Consider the following 22478-nt stretch of genomic DNA (forward strand, 5'->3'; position numbering starts at 1 on the left):
TGAGAGCTGTCAGTTCCAGGTGGGGGATGACGTCGTGGTCAGGCAGAAGGAAAGTACTCTGGAGCTTGACGGACCTCTCAGAGATCGCCCAGACAGGCCCCTTTGTCTTTACTGCGGTTCAGAGATGTGGCATGGCTTCTCAGGCCAAGTTCTAACTTCCATTCTGTTATTCACAGTCGCACAAGAAGAGACAAAGTAGGATGGTGGCTAAGAGCATCACACCTCTGGGCCCAGACCACTAGTGCTCTGCCTCTTGTTAATGGCATGGCTTCAGATACGTTCCTTGTGCTGAACCTGCCTCAAGGGGCTGGGAGGAGGATTCGGTGAGTCAAAGCCTGTAAGTTCTTAGAGCCGTGCCCAGCATCATATGTGTGTGTGTGTGTGTGTGTGTGTATAAAATACTACAGTTGGCCTTCTTCGGCTAAGGATATGGAGACCAACTGTGCTGCCATTTTACACAAGGGACTTGAGCACCTGCAGGTCTTGGTATCCTCAGAGGGGTCCTGGACCAACTCCATCACGGATGTGAGGGGAGACTGCATACGCTAAGCGTAGATAGGCTAATATCCCATATTCTGTGCTACTGTACTCTCTGCTGAGCACGTGTTTGTTAATGACTATTGGGTGACTAATTTGTTCACCAGGAATAGAGTCCACTCCTCTTTATTAAGTACCTGTTAGATGCTGTGCTAAGTGCCTGATGGATAGAAGCCAAGAAGTTCCCTATCCACGGGGGAAAACAGAGAGGGCAAGTGCTGTTTCAGAAGTGGCAGAGCTGAGAGGGGAGAGGCTCCCAGGCCTGTGTCTGGGGCTGGGTGCCTCTCCCAGGGCCCCAGCTGCATCCACGTGCGAGGTGGCATTAAGGCAGGTTAGTCTCATTTCACAACTGGAAAAACAGAGACCCGCTTAAAGTCTGCAGCCTGTTGAGGCCTGTGGAAGAGAGGAATGGTGGGAATTGGTGTTGATCGTGGCTGTGGGTAATGGGCACGTCCTGGGACTAGCGGGAAGGCCCCAGGATGAGATAGAGGCTTGGTGTGGCCCCATCTTCCATGTTTCCGCCTCTGTGGCCTTGGACCTGTGGCTGGACCGTCAGTGGGAATGGACGCGGTGATGCCTCTGTTGTGTTGGCATCTGAGGGTTATTGTGGGAAGCTCATGAGAAAACACAGGTGCGAGTGCTCAGAAAGACCACACACTTTTCTCTCGCTGTGGCCTGATAGTGAGTCTCCTTGAGGGTCCAGCTTGCTCTCTCCAGAATGCTGCTTTGATTGAGAGAAGCCTCCAAGTGTGTGGGCACCTGTCCAAAATGTCTCAGACTTTCGAATTCTTAGAAAAAATCAGTCTTTGGGTTTGGCGCAAGGACATTTCTTCTCGTGACTTTTCAGGTGTTTCCTGTTTATGATTGGGTGGGTGGGAAATGCTATTGGGAGATCCCATTTGGAACCAGGAAATGTAGTGGGAATGGGAAACAAAGATGAATTGAGGATGCAAAGTAAGATAAACGGATGGAGCATACCCTTACGGTCCAGCCTTTATGTTTGATACGGGAGCATCCTTGTGACTACCCTCTGGTGTTGGCTTTTATCAGAATGTGGGGGAAAACACGTGGGAGAAACTTGGTACGTCAAAGAGCATGCACCATAAAACATGAGTTACCATTAAGCAAATCATGGTATTTTAGGACTCCCCGAAATTAAGTCAGTGCACTGATTAAACCAAGCACAGAGATGTCTTTCATCCTCTGCCCTTGAGTCCACGCAGGCAAGAAGCCAGAGGTTGGCAGGAGGGGGCTGTAAACAGGTCATCTTTTTATTCTCACAAATACTAAATAATCTGGGAGCAGCTCAGCTAAATGAACAAAAAGTGTTCCAAAGAAAACACTGACACAGAAATGCACTTAGAGTGCTCTTGTCTGTTAGACCTGACTCAGACTCTGGCTTCACCACTCACTCATTCCCGTGATGGCGCCCATAGCCCCTGCTTTCCGAGTGGGTGACTTCCGGCAAACCCGCTAGAACCTCAGTGCCCTCCTCTAACGTGGGGAGATCATCTCCTACTTCAGAGTTGTTTGTGGTACATTATGTGCCTGACACAGTTCCTGGCTCAGAGTGAACACTCAGTAAGCGGGAATTTTCTAGTTACCTTTTAAGTACTAGCACGGTGTTGTTAAACTTTCTTGTAAGGTGTCCCGCAGATCCTGCTTTAATGAACAGATCATGGAGCATGAAAAGCTGGGTTATTACTAAAATGATTTCAAGGCTCCTTGAAAAGAAGATCATTTTTAAAATACCTTTGCAGGTCATTTTTGCACAGTTTATTTGCTTGGAAGATCTCCTCTTTTTATCAATCTAAAGTTTAATACATGCCATGTGTAAGTGTTCTCAAGTTTGGAATTATCGGGGTCTTCATTTATCAAATGGGGCTGTGCTTTAAAGTTGTCCTATTAATTGCACAGGTTTCTGTACAATTTTCTTTGTTGTCAGGAGGTGGCCAGACCTTTTATTTCCAATGGCTTTTGCATTTCTCAAGGCCGAGATCCTTTCTAGAGAAGGAAATAGATCCCCCGTTCAGATGGAAAGATTCCTTCTCCCTCTTCTGATGTTGAAGGCTGGGCTCCACTGGGGATACAAATCAATCAAGATCCATTTACAAATGAGAAGCTATTGAGGTTTTGTTTTGTTGTGTTTCTGTTTGGGGAGAACCATAAAAGGGTAAATTAATCCACTTGAGAATTCAAGAACAATCTCCATAAATTTTTATTAAATAAAGAACTCTACATTTACATAGGACTTTATGGTTTCCAAAGAGCTTTCATAAACATTATCTCATTGAAGTAAATAGAGCAAATTAAAAAAAAAACAGTTGCAGTTCTGTATTAAGGCCAGTTAATGCGGAGAGGGACCTTGAGAGGGGGGAGCTGGAGGGTGGCTGAAGGGGGCAGCTAGGGCCAGAGGAGAAGGCCAAGTCTGGCAGTGGCTTTTGGGGGTCAGAGGGCCCCATCAGGCTCGTCCTTGGGTGCCAAGAATTCTTATCTTGGGCACAAATGCATTCTACACTTTAAACATGTTTCCATACATTGCATGGAATCACTGATGTCTTAAACTGGGTCATCTAGTAGTTTCCTTAGGGATATTCAAATTTTATGAACCTCCTCTTTTAAATTGCACATCTGTGTGATGGATGTCGTAGGTGTTGTTGGAAACCTTTTTTTTCTTTAGAGAATGAGAATGTTATCACTGGAAATGTGCTCTGCGAAGCATGATGGTGTGGCTGAAACAGGTTGCAAGTCAGGAGCCCTGCTCTTGAATCCTGACTCAGGCTAAATAGCTGTGTGGCTTTAAATAAGCCAAGTGTGCTCTCTGAGCAGCAGTGACTTCCTCTGTAAAATGAATGAATAGGGTTAGAATTATCTCTAATTCTCTGAAGATCTTTTCCCCTCTTAAAGCCTCTTCCTTTCACGTAATTATAAGTTTCTGGCTTCATGCAGCTTTCATTTAATGCTCACCTTTGATAGCTTCATCACCAATTATTTTGATAAAATGTTGTCCCTTGCTCATTAAGCTAGCTATTTTGATCCCCCCCCATTTATACTGTGGTTCTTGTAGCTGAGTGTAGTTTTGTCCTCTCTTCAGTTTTGTATGTTTAAATGCTGTTTTGATTACTAGCGATCTGTCTGCCCTAGTTGCTTGTGCTCTGAGTTGTTTAATTATCAGTATTCACTTAGAAATCAAGCAGAAATTCCAGAACTAAGACTGGAGAACTGTTTTTTTCCCTCTGATACTTGATTTCGTGGCTAAGTTAAGGAACTATGGAAAAATAACTTTGAAATTGAGGTGTTAAAAAGACTGGCTTTGAAAGATGAAACTTTCCCAGATGGATAAAAGGAAGAGAGCTTAGTAGGGAGAACATATGTTACACTGTATGTAAATCTTGATCTTTCCAGGGGTTGGTTTTATCCCACCCGTGTTTTGGGGAGAGTACGGAAAGTAATCCCACCTAATTTAATTCTTGAATGAATCAAATTCATTAGTGTAAGCTCCATGCATTGAGTTGTAGGTTGTGAACATTTTAGAAACCAGTATTTTTTCCTCTCTGAATTGCCTGCTGTTTAGACAGGGTTTAGTAAAACCAGCAGCTAAACCAAGGGAAATACTACCATTTTTAGACTGGAGGAGCCACACAACTTCATGAATCAAAGTGTGTGACGCAGGCCACATAATTCAGACTCACCTGCGGCAGGAAGACAGAGCTTCCCAACCTGTTTCCAGCTCCTCTAAGTGATTTCCAGGCCCCCTCGTTCAACCTCATCTTGCTTCCCTGGTTCAGTTCCCCCATGTTCAACAGAGTCAGGTTTGTTACAGCATCTGTGAGCTGCCAAGCCTGATTCTTCCTTGCTGCTTCAGAATGGATAAAGATTTAGTTCCAGAGCAGAGAGGGAGGGAGCTGGTGTGTTGCAGTCTGCTCCGCCCTGCCACGTCCTGGGGGCATTTGGAGGTGAGTGGACATGCCTGGGAGCAGCCGGCTGCAGGGCCAGAGCCTTTGTGTGTGCAGGAGGGGTTCTTCCTGGAACACGGGAGCCTGGAGGCTTGATCTCTCCACCCTGCACTTCCTGGACTTCTCAGTGGAGGGAAGGTGGATAACCCCGGGGCCTTTCTTGGGGATGCTGGGTGGGTCGAGGGGACAGCCCACTTCCCTTCTCAGAGCTCTGTGGTGGAGGCTCTCCTGCCTTCTTCTATGTAGGCAAACAAAACTGAGCGTTTTAGCATATGGCTCTGGTAGACGGCCCTATAAGAAGAAAGGCCTGTGTTTGAAAACTGGCTGAGAGAGAAACTTCAACCTGCCTTATTTATATATATATATAAATATATTTTAGTATACTTTATTTATATATTATATATTTATATTCTATTTATACATTATATATATATATGTATATATATATATGTTTTTTTCTTTTTTTGCAGAAGCAATCAGGTTAAAATAACAGTGGTATTCTTAACTCATGGAAATTGCTATTCTTAACTCATGGGAATAGCAGTCAGAAGAGTGAAAACGCCAGAAGCGTGCTGTAGTCCAGGGTCCTGTGTGACTGGCCGTTGTCTCTAGAGAAGCCCACCATAGCCCAGGCCTGGGCTCTAAGGGTCACCCCTGCACCCTGAGGTGCCTGTTTACCTGTTGTGTGGCCCTGTTTACTATACGCATGCTTTCTTAGGTCGCTTCTCACTTAATCAGGATTTTTCACTGTCCAATGGGCCAGCACAGTGTGGGTGTTTTTTGTTTGTTTTCTGTACTGGAAAGGGGCAGGCGGGGCACAGACCCTGGGCTTGGTGGCTGTGCTCCCACAGTGGTTTTGCGTGGTTGCTGAGAACAGCTTCAGAGTGTTTCGCAAAGGCTGCTCGTGTCCCTTTGTCAGAGGAGTTTGGCTTTTAGATGAAGAGCACTTTGTGCCAGGAGGGCTGGTCTTGGACAGAGGCTCGGTGTCTCTGGCGTGGGCTGTCCTGTCTGTGTCCTTAGATCTTTGAGGACTGTCTGTGAAAGGTCATGCCAGGGGGTGGGCCAGCATTGAAGAACTGGATCTGAATATTCTGTCCATTTCTGCCTGGGGCCCATGAAGAGCCAAAATTGCCCAAGGTGGAATCAGCCAACCCAGGTTTGGAAAGCCCAGAAAAATCTGTCCTGTGCATCCTGGCCCTGCTACAGTCACACCCCGTGCCATCCTTAGGCCCCTGGTTAGAGAAGCAGGATTCCTGATACCCAGAATGCAGCTCCTCTTCCAGCAAGGCTGGTGGAGGTCAGGGAGCCTGATGGGCTGGAAGACAGACAGGGCTGGGGGATTGGGAGGCACAAAGGTCTGAGGCAAGCACGTTGGGAAGTTCAGGTGCTTAGCGGCTGAAGGACTGTGTCTGATGGTCTTGCGTCTCCACCCGGGCTGGTGTCTGAGTGCGGGCAGCAGTGGGTACACTCTCCGTCTGCACAGCGTCATCACACACTGCACCTGGTGCAGGGCTGGTGTCGGGGGCACTGGGATGGGTGACCTCACATCTGTGTTGAGTAAACTTTGTGATGAACACACACTTTCTGAGATGGGGAGAGAGTATCACTTACCTATACCTGCCAGGTCACCTGGGTGGAGAAACTGAGGCGGGTTCTAGAAGGCTGTGGCATGTGAAGACGTCTGATCCGGTCACACCATTTGAGCCTTCCTAGAGTTGCCACAACTGCCCCCCAAAGTGTGTGTGGTGGGATGGGTTGGGGACGGGGCACTGGATCCTGTCGCTAGTTGAAGGGGTTAATCATGGAGTCACAGAGGATTCTGGACGGTCAGAACACAGCCTGTCCCCAAATCAGGAGTCATGGGTACTGGTCAGGAGCCCCTCATGGTTTGATTCCTTGCTCTTGAGCATCCTGGGAAGGCAGGTGGAGACCCTGGGGTTTCAGGGATGTCAGAGACAGTGTGAGGTGCCTGCTTGCTGTGTATCTCTGGCCCGCAGTGCTCTCTTCCAGCTTGGGAGCTGGGTGGGGCTGGCCTCGGAATGGTGCTGTGGTGCTGGCTGAGGTGGGGGTGCTGGCAGAGGGCTTCCCCTGCGGGCCTTTTGCGGGAGTGGCGAGCTCCCGGCTCTGAGGATGGCTGTGGCCACCACAGGAACCCCGGGGCCTGCTCCTGGCTCAGAGCTCGCCAGCAGTTTGGGGATGAGCTGGAGAAAGACAAGTTTTCCTATCTATTTTTGGAGTCCCTTTTGCAAAGGAGACCTTGAGACTTTTCTTTACGTGTTTGTTGTTTTTAATTTTTTTTAAGTAGCAGTGCTGGGGATGGAACCCAGGACCTCGTGTACGCTGAGCATGTGCTCTGCCACTGAGCTATACCCTCTCCCTGAGTCTGTTGTCTTTAAAAGATGGAAGATTCCCACGTAATTCCTATTCATGTCCTAAATTTATGAGACTGAACTCATACATGCTGTACTGTAGTTTCCTTCAGCTCTTGGGGCCTGAGTTTCCTTCATACATTTCATTCATTCAAGACTTATAATGGGGTGTTTACCCCAGAGTCAGTGGGTGGAAATGCTTTTTGCCAGACCTTCCACATTTAATATAACTGTTCCAATTGGAACGTTTTGATTCTTCTTGCCATTGTGCTATTTAATATAGAATTTATTATTTTTATCATTTCTTGCCATCATACAACTTGATGCAGGAGCTCTTTATGACTTTGTATAAGCCCCGCTCCCGGCCCAAGTGCAAGATTTTGCAGAGAAGAATCATGTTCCGTTGTCACTGGGTTTCTTTCTGGTAGGCCCGTGAGTTCTCTTTGTTATAACAGGACAACGCAAGAGGAACTGATTTAGCCCTCGCCTGAAAGAGGAGTAACCCCATTGACATTCTGTTGTAATTTAGCAGTTGGTTAATGGCCACTTACTGGAAAATGTTACCAGGCTCTGCGGTGAGTGTTGTTAGAAACTGAATTACTCTGTGTATTCCCCTAGGGTCCGCTCCCCCCTCCGCCCCCGCTTCTCCTCCAGGACACACTCTGGGCCACAGGAAGTGGCGCTGTGTTGCAATCACAGCTTCATTGTTCCTTTATATTATTTATTTTGTGTTTCAGAATTGAGTATATTGCGTTTAATGGGGCCAGAGACTTGTCAAGAGCCCAGGTGGTGACATGGCAGTCACTGGGTTATTTTACGGGGTAGCCCTGACCTGAAGGTGCCCGGGGACAGCCATGAGCTGGTGTCCAACAGTGTCAGTTTCACATGTCATTAGAGTCACTGAAACTGCACATCTCTCCATCTCTGTGTTTACCGGTGTTATTATTTCAAATAGTTGTTCACCTCCTAGGTTTTATATAGTCACTCACTTTGCAAAACCTTTGATGGGCCACAGAGGCAAAAGAATGTGAATTTCTGAGCCTGCTGAACTTGGATAGAATTCTGGCTTTGTCATGTACTAGCTGTGTGACCTTGGACGATTCACTTAACCTCTCTGAGCCTCAGGAATTTTACGTGTTGACAAATGGCAACATGGGCTCCCAGGGGTGAGGAATTGATGAAATGGTGAATGGGCATGGTTGCCACAGTGCCCGGAACTCGTTGAACTTAAAATGCCAACCTAAAAATGAGACAGCAGCCACCGAATGCCCCGTTGTGTTGAGTTGGCATGTTGGGAACTGAGGGGATGAATGGTGGAGGAAGAAAACTTATCCATTTGTTTTCTTTTGACCTGGAGAGATCTCCTTTTCTCCTTCCACACGAGGAAGACAGGGGTGTCAGTGCCAGTATCGCATCGTGTGCTGGGGCCTGTCTGGTGGAGCACCGCCCCCTCCGTTTTCCTGCAGCCCCGGGGCTCCAAGGGCTGGTTTCTGGTTGCACGGTAGAGAATGCATTGCCTCTAGCTGCATGGAGTGTCTTCTGGGGAGGCTTGGTCGTCTTCCAGGGGACTCCACACTGGGCTGGCCACATCAGTCCGTCTCTGGGGCATGTTTTCAGCCCCTTCTTCCTACTGGGGCTCCCCGTCCTTTCTGCAGTGAATGAAATAATTGTCAACAGCCTCCCACTTAATTACCATGGTTTGCTGCTCTTCTTTCCCCACATGCCCAGAGGAAGTCCACCAGGGCACTTGGCAGCCTCTCTACCTGATGGCACTGGAGCCTGGATTTTTGAGGTCGGGTGGATTCCTGAGACTTTCCTTCTGCGCCCCAGTCTGGACGGCGTCCCTGGGCCGGGCCCGCAGCCGCACCCGGGGACGTGGCCAGCACGCTCGGCCGCTCCACACACGACTGGCACACACTGACACGGCTGTGGTTTCTTCTCTTCCCTTCCCTCCCCCTCTAGAGTATAAGAAGAAGTACGGAGAAGAGCACGGCTCCTGCCAGGCGGGGATAGCAGGCGTCTTCACCGAGGTGGGTGTCACCGTTGGGCCCTCTCTTCTCTCGTTGGTGCTCATTTCCTTGCTGATGGTGACTGGGGAGCCCTTACAGGCGCGTCTTCTGATGCCCCCACATACCTGAATGGGGAGTGGATTCTGGTCCTCACATCCAGGGAAGGATGTTGAAACTGGTGGGGTCACCAGCTGTCCAGAGACCGCTGGGCAGAGGGGATGGACTGGCTCTTTCGGAGGGAACCCCTTTCGGGACCATTTCACCGGAAGTCAGCTTGACTCTGAGGCCGGTGGAAGGAAGTGATTAAAGAGGCAGTGCAAGTGAGACAGTGCTCAGGGGAGTTTGTGTCTCCGTGCTGGCAGGCATGGAGATACGTTAAGCGTCTGAGCATCACCTCTGAGCATGCCTTCTCCTTATGGTGGAGAGACTTGATTTTATGCACAACTTCATCCATCCCCCTTCCCAGATTCTGAAGGACCGTGGACTTGAATGCTTATGTACCTATGCAGTCGGACCATGACCTGTGGCCAGTGGCACACTTTTAGGGACTGTTTTCTCATGTGATTCTTCCCCACTGTAAGTTTACCCTTCCTATCAACTGCCTGTTTCTCAAACACTTTTTTGATTTTATGTCATGTGCAAAGTTCCATGCCATGCTTTGTAAGTGGCCCCATCATCTATCTAGCTGCTCAGGCCAAAACAGAAAGGTCATTTTTGCTTTACCTCTAATCCTGGTGTTTTAACCTCCAAAGCATATCCCGAATATGACAGCTGTAATCACCGCCATCATCACCCCACTGGAAGAGCCACTGTTACTGCCTGGAGATACACTGGCCCTGTGTCCATTCTTTCTTTTATTGTAGTAAAATTCACATATAAAGTTCACCATTTTAACCATTTTGAAGCAAACAAGTCAGTGGTATTTGCTACATTCACAGTGTCGTGCAGTCATCACCTGCCTCTAGTGTCAGGACATCTTCATCACCTCAAGCAGCATCCTTTCTCAGCCTTCACCCTGTGTCATCTGCACAGCAGCCTGAGGAATCTTTAAGGGTCAAACACTGTCATTTTGACTGCATGGCTTCCCATCACCTGGTAGATTAAAGTCCACACTGTGTCTTGGCCCAAGCATGTGACTTTTTCCTTCACTTGCTCCAGGACAGCCCAGAGCTGTAGGAGGGGACAAGACAGCGAGGGAGAGAAAGGGCCTATGACACCACTGGTTTTGGTTGCTCCTGGAACAGCCCAGACCGTCACCAGCAGCTCTGTAACAGAGGTCCCCACGAGTGACATTTGGTGCACAAATGCATGCTACTTTAGATGAGACTCATAGAGGAATCCCTCAGTCGAAAGCTGTCCAAACTTTGAATTTTGACACACGCTGGCCAATTGCACTCCAGAAATGGTTACCAGTCAGCAGCCCCTCCGGCTATGTGTCATTGTCTGTCCTGGTACCCTCTCACCAGCACTTAAAATTTTTGTCTTAAAAAAAAAAGATCTCATTTTGTTTTAATGGCCCTTTACCTAATTATTAGTGCTGTTCAGTCTCCTCTTCAAGTATTGGCCATTTGTATTTATTTTTCTGGAAATTGCTCATTTATGTTGTTAATCTACTGTTGTTCTTTTTTAAATTGTTTTACTGACTTCCAGGAACTTGTATGTTCAACACTAATCTCTTATCTCTTGTATGTTTTCTTTTTCCCACCAGTTTTTACTTTTTTTTGAAGTTTGTTTATGGTGTCTTTACTGACATTGAACGTTCCTGTGTAGTCAAATCTATCAGTCTTTTTCTTTCTGGATTCTAGACCTCTCTCTTAGGAAGGTCCTCCCCATCCTAAGAATATGAAATAGCCACCTATGTTTAGTTCTGCCACCTTTATAATGAGGTGTATATTTTTAATCTGTTTTGGATTTATGTTTGCAAACGTTGTATGATGGAGGTGAGCGGCACTGTTTTCCTAAATGTATAGTTGACTGTTCTGATACTGGTGTGTTAAATGTTTTCCTGTCCCCGTTGATTTGAAATACCATCCTGCCATAGGCCACGTTTGGTCAGCTTCCACCTCCGTAAGCATTTAGATTGTGTACGTTCTGTGGCTCCTGTTCCTCCCGGGAGGTCCAGTACGTTGTGACTCAGCCCTGGAGGCAGCTGGGAACCATTGTAAGTTCACACGCAGGTGACAGACACAGCCGTGGCAGTGCTCTGAGAGAGGCTGGGCTGGTGTACCCGGGCGTTTGGAAGCAGGAGAGCCTGGAGGGAGGCCAGGTAGAGGCTGTGATGTAGTCCAGCCACAAAATGACAGGACAGGCTAGCGGGATGCTTTAGGAATAAAAATGATGGGGGGAATCTGAGAGGATGATGGCAGGATCAGTGGGCTGAGTGGCCAGGGGACTGTAGGGTAGAGGAAGGAGGTTTTGTGCCAGGGTTCTGGGGAATGGGGTACCCGTGGAAAGGCCGCTGCCTGTGGAAGAATCCCCTGGAAGAGGTCAGCCGATGGGTCTGCCTTAGACGCGTGCAGTGTGAGCTCATGGCATGGGGTTCTCACATATATGTTTTAGGAACCCAGCCTCATTTTGGCCAGTGCCGGCAAGTCTCTGGCTGGACTAGGTGTGTTCTGCATGGGGCCTGGATTGGGGGTGGGTGGACAGAAGCCTCCTTTAGGTAATGGGGGGAGAAACTGAGTTCACTGCAGAAATGAGAACTCATCTGAGGTGTCGAGGGAGAGCTGAGGACGAGGAAGAGTTCCCGGGGAGGAGGTGTGTCCAGCCAGCCAGTCGGGGGAGACGAGGGCCTTGGGGCTGGGTGGGAGGGGGGCCTGGCTGGAGGAGCGGGAAGGGCAGGGGTGTGGCGTGCAGGGGGGTGGCGGCGGCAGTGACAGACCCGGCCACGCTGTCTCCTGGCCTCTCTGGGCTTTGGCCTCTGCCTCAGTTCCCAGGCTTCTGGCCTCCCTAAATCGGAGGTCTTTGAACTCGCTGCCTCCTTCATTTCTGGAACTTCAGCTGTTGGAGGCCAAGCAGGAAATGTGGTTAAAGGGGTCAGGCAGCACTGGGCGCCCCTCTTCTGCCTCCCGCTGACCTTGTCACTTGGGCTTGCCTTTGCTGTGAGCTTGGCTGTCCCTGTCCAGGGCAGGCAGCTGCCTCCTGAGCTGGCCGTGCTCCTGTGGCCGCCTGGTCATGGCCATGTTGTTCCAGAATACTTTGGCCCAGGGTGCCTGCTTGACCTGAAGGTCAGTGACCATGGGGTTATCACAGCTGTTTGAGTCATGGACACCACATGAATTTCAGCCCAGTGTTGAGGACAAGGGAGAACTTTCCGGGAACTTGATTTATTTCTTCTGCAGCCTAGGACAATAGAGGTAGATCCTTCTAAGCATCCAGGGAAGGCCTGGCCCAACCTTGCCAGCGTCGGGGCAGCCCCTTGGCAGCCTGCGGACGTCTGGGTGGAAATCTGTTGGGCACAGGCTTCTGTCACAGATCCCAAGACTCTTCTGCCCCCCGGCTTGTGCTGACTTGCAGGCACAGAGAAAAGCCCATGGCTGCTCTCAGGAAACCCCAGTTACCCGTGTACCTCGGGAGGTTCTGCATGTAGGGGAAAGGGCCACACTGGTTTCTGACGGGATTCCGCCCCCATGATTTAGGCAGTGGTGGCCCTGGGCTTTTGGAGAAGCTTGCACTTCTGCTTGTTAATTTGCATTGGCTGTTCCTGGGTGGCGGGGAGCCCAGCATTGATCACGTTTTCCAGCGCTTGTGGACAGCAGTGAAATGACCCAGGCTGCACACACCTTGCATGGAAAAAGCCAAATAGGAGGGAGTTCCAAGAAGGTGCTGTTCCCCTGCCCCCAGCCCTGAGGGTCTCAGGCTGGGCCTTTGTTTATCTATTTTGAACTGCAGGGAGAAGGGAGCATGTACCCTAAGAGGTGAGGGGGAGAAATCCCAAAGCTGTTGGCTTTAAAGGTTTTTGAGGAGAGCGATGACCCTGTCTTACCATCTTTGTAATGTTTGAGAGAGGAGAGATATGAGACGTACATTTCTCAACCTTTATCTTAAATTAACCTAAATCATCAGGAAGCAGCAGGTCCGCTGCCTGGTGTCCTGAAGGACCTCACAGGCCGCTGCGATGCTCAGAGCTTTGGCCCAGGAAGGGCTGCCGGTGGAGGAAGCTCTACGCTATGTGTGCAGCTGACACTGAGGAGAGCGCTCCTTATGTCCTGTGACCTTCATGTTTAGGCACTGATGACAGATTCCTTTCTGAGCTCGAGGCCAGGGAAGAAGTCTGTGCTCGGTGATCACTGGTCTTTCTCACTCCCCGTCTAGAACTAGCATGGTTCCTTGCATAGAACAGATCAGTGTAAGGGGAGTGAGTGTGTGAATGCCTTGCCCGTGTTTTTCCCTGTGATGTGTCCTGAGTGCAGAAAGTGATACATTTTTATCAAACAGTGAGAAACCTCCGCCAGTACCTGGTTTCTCATCAGTGACGTCCTCAGAGGTGGAGAGGATCTCAGAACCTTAAAGCGACATGCTTCTCAGCGTCGTTCGTGGTCCATAGCTTCCTGAATAACCAAGAGCAACCCCTTCAGGCAGGGGTCTGGTGGCTTTTCTTCCATCCGTGCTCACACTCTCCTCTTGGTGAAGGGTCTTCTGCGGATGGACCTCAGAATACGGGTTGTTCAGAGCGCTGTCCTGACGCTGCCGCTGTCACACGGGTGCTGTCCCACCTGCGTGCTCTGTCCTCTCTCTGCTGGTCTTTTTACAGGGCTCTGGCTTTTTCAGACATTGGCTCCCCGGGAATCAGTGTGGCTTTATGAACTGTCATCAGAAACCTGAAGTGCTTGGGGCAGGATCTCGCCTCCAGGGACTTGTTGGAAGCCAGCAGCTTATGCCAGTGGTGAGGCCAGCTGTGCAGAGAGGGGCCAGCCTGGAAGGGTGCTTCTGACACATGACAGCGTGGGGACGCTAAGGCAAAGAGAGGGAGGGTAGGTTTCAGCAGTGAGAGGCACGACCTACAGTGTCCGTCATCTCCAGGAGCCCAGCTGGCCTGTGCCTTTGGGGTTTTTGTACAGCTGAGGGGTTTCCTCTAACATTATCTTTTTTTAAATCCTTTTGGATAGACAGATTTGTTTTCTATAATATTTTGAACATTTCCATGTCGCCTTACCCTGGGAATGTCATACAGAGGGACTTAATTGATTTGTGCGTCTAGTACAAGCTTTTGTGCATAGTGGTAGATGCTTAATAGGTGCTGCCAAGTGAAAAAATAATGGTTTTGTTAGAAAAGTAATTTTTAGTATTTTTTTTATTGCCTACTTTAGAAAGTACCTACTTTAGAAAATACAATCAAAGAGAAGGGATTTCCTGTTGGGGAAGGACATCAGGCAGAGAGAAAGCCTCACCCCAGGACATCCAGTGTCTGCAGGGATGCGGCGCACGCCCGCCTTCCCCTCAGCCCGTCACCGTCTCCACACAGTGTGGGCTCCGTCTGGGTCCTTGTACGTTGTCATCCCGGGAGCTCACCTTGCATTTTCTTTTTTTTTTTTCCAATAATTTTTTTGTTTTTTAATTTATTTAATTTGAGGGGTAATTAGATTTATTTATTTATTTATTTATAAATTTTATTGAGTTATAGTCAGTTTACAATGTTGTGTCAAATTCCAGTGTAGAGCACAATTTTTCAGTTATACAGGATCATACATACATTCATTGTCACATACTTTTTCACTGTGAGCTACCACAAGATCGTGTATACCTTTCTGTGCGCTATACAGTATAATCTTGTTTATCTATTCTATGTATACCTGTAGATATATATATACACACACACACACACACACACACACATACATACATATACATACACACACACACACACACGGATACAAATTTCTGTTTATTTATTTTTAAGGGAGGTACTGGGGATTGAACCCGGGACCTCGTGAATGCCAAGCACACACTCTACCACTGAGCTATGCCCTCCCATGACCCGTTGCATTTTCAGAGATGACCTCCTTGTTACTATTTAATTGCTGTTCTAGAATTTTGAAAAACACAAAATAAACTTTAGGGATAAAGAGAGAAAGAGGGGGAAAAAGGATTCTTGGAATCCTATCACCTAGTGGGAAAAACTATAAATGTTTCGGGGCTGATCCTTCTGGTATTTGTCCATTTGTCTGTCTGTATATATATTTTTTCTTCTATGAAACACAGTCATAGCACACATACTACTTGGCATATCCTTTTTGTTTTGTTTTGTTTTCATATTCTTTTCAACCATAAGTTACTACACGATACTGAATATAGTTCCCTGTGCTATGCAGTATAGACTTGTTTATTTTATATGTATTGTTAGTGTCTGCAAATTGGCATATCCTTTTTAACTCCATGGCACTTGGCCATTGTGTCTCAGTGCCATTAGATCTGCCACGGTATGTTTAATGCAGCAGGATTCTGCTGAATGGATGCCCATGATTGAGAATCCCTGTTGTTAGGCAGTCAGGTCATTTCCAGCTTGGTGAGCACGGTTACGGTGCCTCTTCTTGCGGGCAGAACCGTGCAGGTATTCTTCCCGACTCCCTTAGTCGGGGGTTCATTTTTGAGCACCTTGAGTTACGTCAGCATCAGCCACTGGGCAGCTGTGCAGCACAGACCTGCTCTCAGGCTTGTTGAGGGCAAGACCCATTTGCCCCAACTCTATAAATGCTGACGTCAGTGGTGTCTTTGTGCATTCCTGGGTCTTTTTTTTTAAGGTGAGTTTTTTTTTTTAATTGAATGAAAGGATCTTTAAGTTCTATAATGCTTTATAATTTTCAGATATTTCGCACACATGAGTTCATGTAATCCCATAATAACCCTTTTTTCCTCCCACTTCCCCTATGTTGCCCCTCTTCTTTCCCTCTCCCTACTGGTAACCGCTGGTTTGTTCTCTGTATCTGTGAGTCTGTTTCTTTGTTTTACTCACTAGTTGGTTGTATTTTTTAGATTCCATGTATAAGTGATACCATACAGTATTTGTCTTTGTCTTTGACTTATTTCACTTAACGTAATCCCCTCCAAGTTCATCTATGTTGCTGCAAATGACAAGATTTCATTCTTTTTTATGGCTGAGTAGTATTCCATTGTGTATATATACACACCATATCTTCCTTATCCAGTCATCTGTTGATGGACACTTAGGTTTCTTCCATATTGTGGCTATTGTAAATAATATGAAAATGAAAATTTTTTTTTTATGGCTCAGGTGAAAACCATCCTTGGTGCAGCATCTTTAACTACGAATTCTTTGTCGTGATTGTGGGTCTCACCACACTGCCCACTCCTCTCGTCAGCTGCCTTCCCTGTTTACCTTTGGGTTTCTCTTCCATAGGAGCTGGTGGTGATGGGTGCCCCAGGGTCATTCTATTGGGCTGGGACGGTCAAAGTGCTGAACCTTACGGACAACACCTATTTCAAACTGAATGATGAAGTGATCATGAACAGGCGGTACACGTACCTGGGTGAGTAGCTCAGGGAGGGGACACGTAAGAAAGGGGAAAGGGTGGTGGTTACCGCCATGCTCCCCAGTGCTTGCTTTACTGCTGGAAGGAAGAGTTTGTTGGCTTTTGCATCTGTTCTTCTACTCAGTTACACTCTGAGCCAAGGGCACCTCAGCATTGAGCTCCACACACACAAGGTGGGGAGGAGAACAGAGGAGGGGGCTGAGGTGAAACTTTGTGATTTAATTAAAAGGCTGACAATTGAACCTTCATGGAAGCAAACGTTTTCTTTCCTATTGGAGCAATTGCTCAAGTTCAGGCAATTAGCCACAAAACGAGTGCAAGAGAATCCTGGTTTTCCATGGCTTTCCTTTGGACGAGGTCTCTGCATCCTGGTCACAAAACTGGTTGCAGGTAGAAATAACAAGAGCCAGAGATGAGCACAACAGATGGCTCCCTAACACTGAGGTTTGATGAAACACTCAGAAAAATTTCCCTTATTTTCCCATCCTTTGTAATCCTCTAGGAAGAAGGTAGACACAACCTCAGTTAGCAGCCACCAGACCTGAATGACCCTGGGACAAGACCATGCTTACTGGAGAACAGAACAGGTGTCTTTGCTCATGTGCAGACCATTTGACGGGGCTCCTTTCTTTAATTCATGCCCTAATGGCTATCCTTCTGGACTGAAAGTGAAGCTAAATTTAGCAAGGCCTCATGATGAGGAAACAGTGTTCTTTCACACTCATTATACTTAAATCTGGGGCATCTCTGACCCCTGTTTTGCATAGAGGTTCACTTGTGTGTTGGCCGGAGGGAGTTGCTCACGTGCCTTTTCCCTCCTGACGACAAGCCTTCTGCCCAGTAGCGCAGCCCGGGATCCCTTGACTCCGTCTTGGGGGTGTTACTGCTGTGTGCTCCCAGCTCTGTAGTCTGTTGCCAGGCCTGGCATATTATTTTAATACCTGAAACCAACTTTTGAGGCAGCTGATACCATCACCCACATTTTATAGATGGAGAAACCGAGGGACAAAGAATTCATAGAACTTGCCAGGTCACAGGGTTCATAAACAGCAAAGTGTTTCTGAGCCCTGAGTTGAGGAGCTGACCTGCCTTCCCTGTGCGTGCTGTGGAGGCAGCGCTGAACACTGGGGGACCCCTCAGCTGGGCTGGGAGCCCTCCGGAGGAGAGGGGTCGGTCCGACATCCCCAGGGCTTGGTCTGGTGCCTAGTGCATAGGAGGGACTCAGCACATGCTTATTAGACCAGAGGATGAAGGTAGGGCAGAAGGGAGCCCAGTTTGGACGTGGCTTTAGGCCACAGCCCTAAGGTCCTCTGCACCTTAGGGCTGTGGCTTCTCCCTGTGTACCAGACAGGGGCCCTCGTGCTGTGGGATTTGCAAGGGTCACTTGAAGCTCTGATATCACTCATAGTACTCTCAGGGAACGTGAGCCTTCAGTCTGAGAGAAATCGGCCACCTGGTGAGTGAGAGGTTATCACAGTATGGTGTCAGTACAAAATGCAAACAGCTCATGATCCCAGTATTAGGGTTTGAGGGTGAGGACAAGGTTCAGAGAATATGTGACAGCCGGTACCAGCTTCCTTCTGCCAGCAAGGCTCCCAGAAAGCAGGAGACATTTAGACTAAGCTCGGGCAACTTCACCTTTGTTTCTAGATCCCTCTTGTATCCACATTTTTGCTCAGCCATTCATCCACCCATGCACCCACCATCACCTTTTTTCTGCCTTCTCTTAGGAGTAGGTGTGCTGTAATAGTTTTGGAGACACACAGATTGGTTTTGAATCTTGCTGTATGATCCTGGGCACGCTGTTTAAACACGTTTAGTCCCTGTTTCCATATCTGTAAAATGGAAGCAATAATCGTACCTTCTTCATAGAGTTGAAAGACTGAAAGAGACAGTGACATCTAAAGACGTGTAGACAAATATTTGTAGCAGCTTTATCCATAATAGAGCTGAAACAACTAGAAACAACCCACATGCCCAGCAGCAGGAGAATAAAGACATTACAGTATATTCGTACAGTGGAATGTACTCAACTACTAGAAACTGTTACCAGACTCAGCAACTTGAGTGAATGTCACAGATGTCATGTTGAGTGAGGTTTAGACCAGACAAACCTAATATGTGGTGACAGAAATCAGAATAGTGGTGGTGTGGGGGTTAGTGGCTAGGAGAGAAAGGGACCCTTCTGGGCTTATGGCTCTGTGGTTATATTCACTCTGGGTGGTGATTGCAGATTATGTGCGTGAGCACACATTTGTTAAATTTTGCACTTCAGGTGAATGTCTTTTACTCTATGAAAATTGTAACTCCAAAGGAAAAAAAAAAAGCATTTGTTCCAAAACAGGACATTCAGAAAGCACTCTTTCCTGCCCTGATGTCCTTGTGAACATGTCATGTCTTTTTGTGAGCTGAGTCGTTCCAGCAGGAGAGGACTGACAGCTGCCATTTGTAATTTCTGGTCCAAGAGTAACTGGATCATTATTGTCCAGATGAGGGATGTTTGAGAAACTGTGTCCTCTGATGGGTCTTTTTCTTCTTTCTCAACCCTGTCCTTGGCAGGCTACGCAGTTACCGCCGGCCACTTTGCTCACACATCCACCACCGACGTGGTGGGAGGCGCCCCCCAGGACGAAGGCGTCGGGAAGGTGAGGAGGAAAGTTTGTGGGACAGCGCGGGGTCAGGCGGCGGGGGTGGGGGTGCGTACTGCCGCTCTCAGAGAGGTTTGTCAGTTCGCTCTGATGTGATTTTCTGCGGGGCGGCTGGCATGTAAGGGGGGTGATGGAATATTGAGGAATCGCCTGTCTGTCTCCATTCAACCACTTTTGAGAATTTCCCTAGAGAGCTTAATCAGAGTGTGAAAGCGATGACTCCCAGACCTCTCCATTCTCTGCACTTTGTCACCTGAGGATGCTTTTCATGGCTGACTCTGTATGAGAGATGATTAATCCTGACCCCTGGCATCATGACGTCCTCCCAAGGAGAGGGGCCCATCACTGTCCAACTTCCAACCCTCCATGCCCCGGACCTTTCCTGAGTTTATCTTCGGGCCTAGATTCTTACATTTATTTCCCCAGTTTCTTAGATCCAACACCGGTGCAGCCCAGAGGCTGGCCTGGGAATATATGGGTCTCTTTTCCCTAAAGCGTCTGCCCTGAGTGTGGGAGAGACCCTGTGGATGTAGGGTGTTGAGGATCCCTTTGGGAGTCACGGCCTCCATGGAGCCTGGAGTGTGGAGCACTGGCTTGTAGGAGCTTCGCCTCCAGGTGAAAGGAAAGCCAGGGGAGTAGGTCCGGATAAGTTGGGAATCTGCATTTTTGCACGCTCCACAGATTGTCTGATAAGTAAGACAGAACAGAGCAATGATCTTTGGGTCTGAGCCCACAGCGGGTGGACCTATGATGGAACCTGGCTGTATCTCCGAGGGCTCAGAAGTGGCGTCTGGATTCTGGAGGGGCCCAGATGCCCCCAGACCAGTGTTAACTAGAGCCTTCAGCCAGGATGGCAGGCTGATTGGCTGCCGAGGCTCAACTGCTGTGCATCCTAGAGGGTCCTTTTCCTGGATCCTTCTTGCAGGAGTTGGGAGCCCCGCTACTCACGTGTCTGGGCACATACCTCCCTCCCCGTTAACACCAATGCTGTTTCCCTGGAAAACGAAGCCAGGTCAAAACCCAGGGCACTGAGCACAGGGGCAGCGTGCAGACAGACTCTGACAACTTCAAGCAAGGGATGGTTCTCTCCGAGTCACATGAATTCCTCTGTCAGGCGGAGGGAAAGGCACCAAGGGCCGTCCCCACATTGATAGTATCTTCCGGGGGAGGAGCTGTGCGTGACCGGGTGTCTCTGGGGCGCTGGCAAACATGCTTACCTTCCAATTCACATTGTGGAAGCCTCAGTGCTGTTGATAGCAGCCTTTTTTTTTTTTTTCCAGAAAGCGATCTAATTTTATTGTTTTCTCTTCCACTGTCTGTGATAACTGCATAGTCCCTGTCAATTCTTACAAAGAGGAGGGTATTTATACCTGCTAGAGCCAGATGGAGGGCGTCTTGGATCCAGTTAGCAAAAAAGAGCATGAAGATGCTGCTTGCAGTCGAAGCACCTGAGAGGCACTGGGGAAACTGGGCATAGTTGGCCAAGTTGCTGGTTGTTCCACATCCCCAGGCCTGGGAGCTGGTACAGACTTGCTTCCCAAGGACCCCAGGACAGACCTCTGGCCTTCAGGATTTCAATGGTTGTCATTTCTAGTGTCAGAACAGGAAAGCACTCACACTAAGGTGGGGGTTCCTTACCGCACGGAAGCGGCCTCCACTGTGGTTCTTGGGGACTGGTCCCTCTTCCTGTGGGACGCAGCTTGGGGAAAGAACTTCCATAACCCTGTCATTTAGGAAGTTCTTCACAAACATTCCTCTTTGTGGTGGAGATTCATGTTGTAAATGCCCATGCTAAAGGCAGTGAAAAGTCCCCAGCAGAGGAACTTAATGTTTAAGTTTGGCATTTCCCAAACTAAACTCAGAGTGGCCCAAGCCAACCTCAGGACGCTCATGTTCTGCACAGTCACTTTGGAAAACTGCTTTGTCTCAAATACTCATCTCCATCCCTCTGTCTTACACAGTTGGCCCTCCCTATCTGTGGGTTTCTGCAGCTGCAGATTCAACCAACCACAGATAGAAAATATTTGGGGAAAAAAAATTTTCGGAAGTCCTAAAAGCAAAGCTCGAATTTGTCAGGCATAGGCAGCTGTTTACTACATAGCGTTTACATTGTATTTACAGCTATTGATACAGCATTTACATTGTATTAGATACTCTAAGTAATCTAGAGATGATTTCAAGCATGCAGAAGGATGTGCTAGGTTATACACAAACACTGTATATGCCATTTTACATAAGAGACTTGAGCATCTGTGGATTTTGGTATCCTAGCGGCCCTGGAACCAATCTCCTGAGGATACCAAGGGACGACTGTATTGTGATCCTTGCTAAGGCTCTAACTAATAGAAATGAAGGAGATGTTTCAAGGAAGGAAATACTTTTCCCAGGAGTTGACTTGTTTACTTGTAATTTGGAAGCTCCTTGGGTCTTATTGGATGTCGCTTCCATAAACAGTGTGATTCAGGAGCCACGGAGGTGACTTCTGCCTCAGGATTGAAGGACATTTTCTTTGCTAAGTTGGTGAAATGCGAGCTGTGCTGACTTCTTTGTTCTCAGCCAGCCTAGTATAGACACACCTGTGCATGTCTAAGGACCCCCCCCCCCCAGGAGGATGCTGGTAGATATCTTTGGTCATTAAGCCCATCTTAACTAGATTTTTTTTTTCTCGTTCCATAGGTTTATATTTTTAGAGCTGACCGAAGATCAGGCACCTTAATTAAGATTTTTCAGGCATCAGGTAAAAAGGTGAGATTCTTGGCATTAGTTTCTTTTTTGTTTGTTTGTTTGAGAGATATAATCATGTGGGAGTCAGTTCTTACTTTTTACAAAGTTGGTTTCAAGCCCTGTCTGTGCCCTACGTTTTCACGCCAGCTCTGTTGCACGTTGGAGCCTTTATCTTCTCAGCTTTGTGTGTAACCTTGCAGCTCGCTGGGATTCACGCTTGTGGTAGAGACATGCAGCAAGATGAGTTTGTCCACTGACAAGTTTACAGCACAGAGTCCTAAAACCTTGTCCATGGTTCAGAGACTCATCAGAATGACTGCGTGCTCTGGTTTTCTCTGCCTTTCTCTACCTTTCTGCCCCCTTGTCCGTCTCCATCTGCCTGTCTTTCTCCCAGCTCCAGGCATTGTTGAGTGCAGGCAGCAAACCCCTGATGTATGGCCAGTTACTTTCAAAGGAGGCACGCAGACAGATGGTTCTCACTCTCCTTATCTCATCAGCTCCAAATTGCCCTCCTCCTACACACCCAAGCCCTCTGCCACCATCGCCATGGAAACTGTTGCCGCACAAAGGAAAAATCAAACAAAAATCACCCATTTCCTTTTAGAACCTTGAAATGGAAATCGTTGGGGAGGGCTGCCCTGAAATCCTGGGCAGGGTTTATCTGCCAGTGCCATCTTGCTATCCTTGCTAACCCTCTCTCCATTTCCTGACGTTTCCATTACATTGCACCACAGTCTGAAATTAG

General features: G+C 48.0%; 1 protein-coding gene across 1 annotated transcript in view; it reads left to right on the top strand.

The window, feature by feature from the left end:
* The window catches only part of ITGA9 (integrin subunit alpha 9), a 310689-nt gene that overhangs the window by 28245 nt on the left and 259966 nt on the right, over window positions 1–22478 (top strand). Inside the window, exons 5-8 of the mRNA XM_072940989.1 lie at window positions 8825–8892; window positions 16229–16358; window positions 18921–19006; window positions 21686–21754. Of these exons, the coding sequence (XP_072797090.1) occupies window positions 8825–8892; window positions 16229–16358; window positions 18921–19006; window positions 21686–21754 (353 nt within the window). The remainder of the gene's footprint in view (window positions 1–8824; window positions 8893–16228; window positions 16359–18920; window positions 19007–21685; window positions 21755–22478) is intronic.

Source organism: Vicugna pacos, chromosome 17, assembly GCF_048564905.1.
Source record: "Vicugna pacos chromosome 17, VicPac4, whole genome shotgun sequence".
Lineage (NCBI taxonomy): Eukaryota > Metazoa > Chordata > Mammalia > Artiodactyla > Camelidae > Vicugna > Vicugna pacos.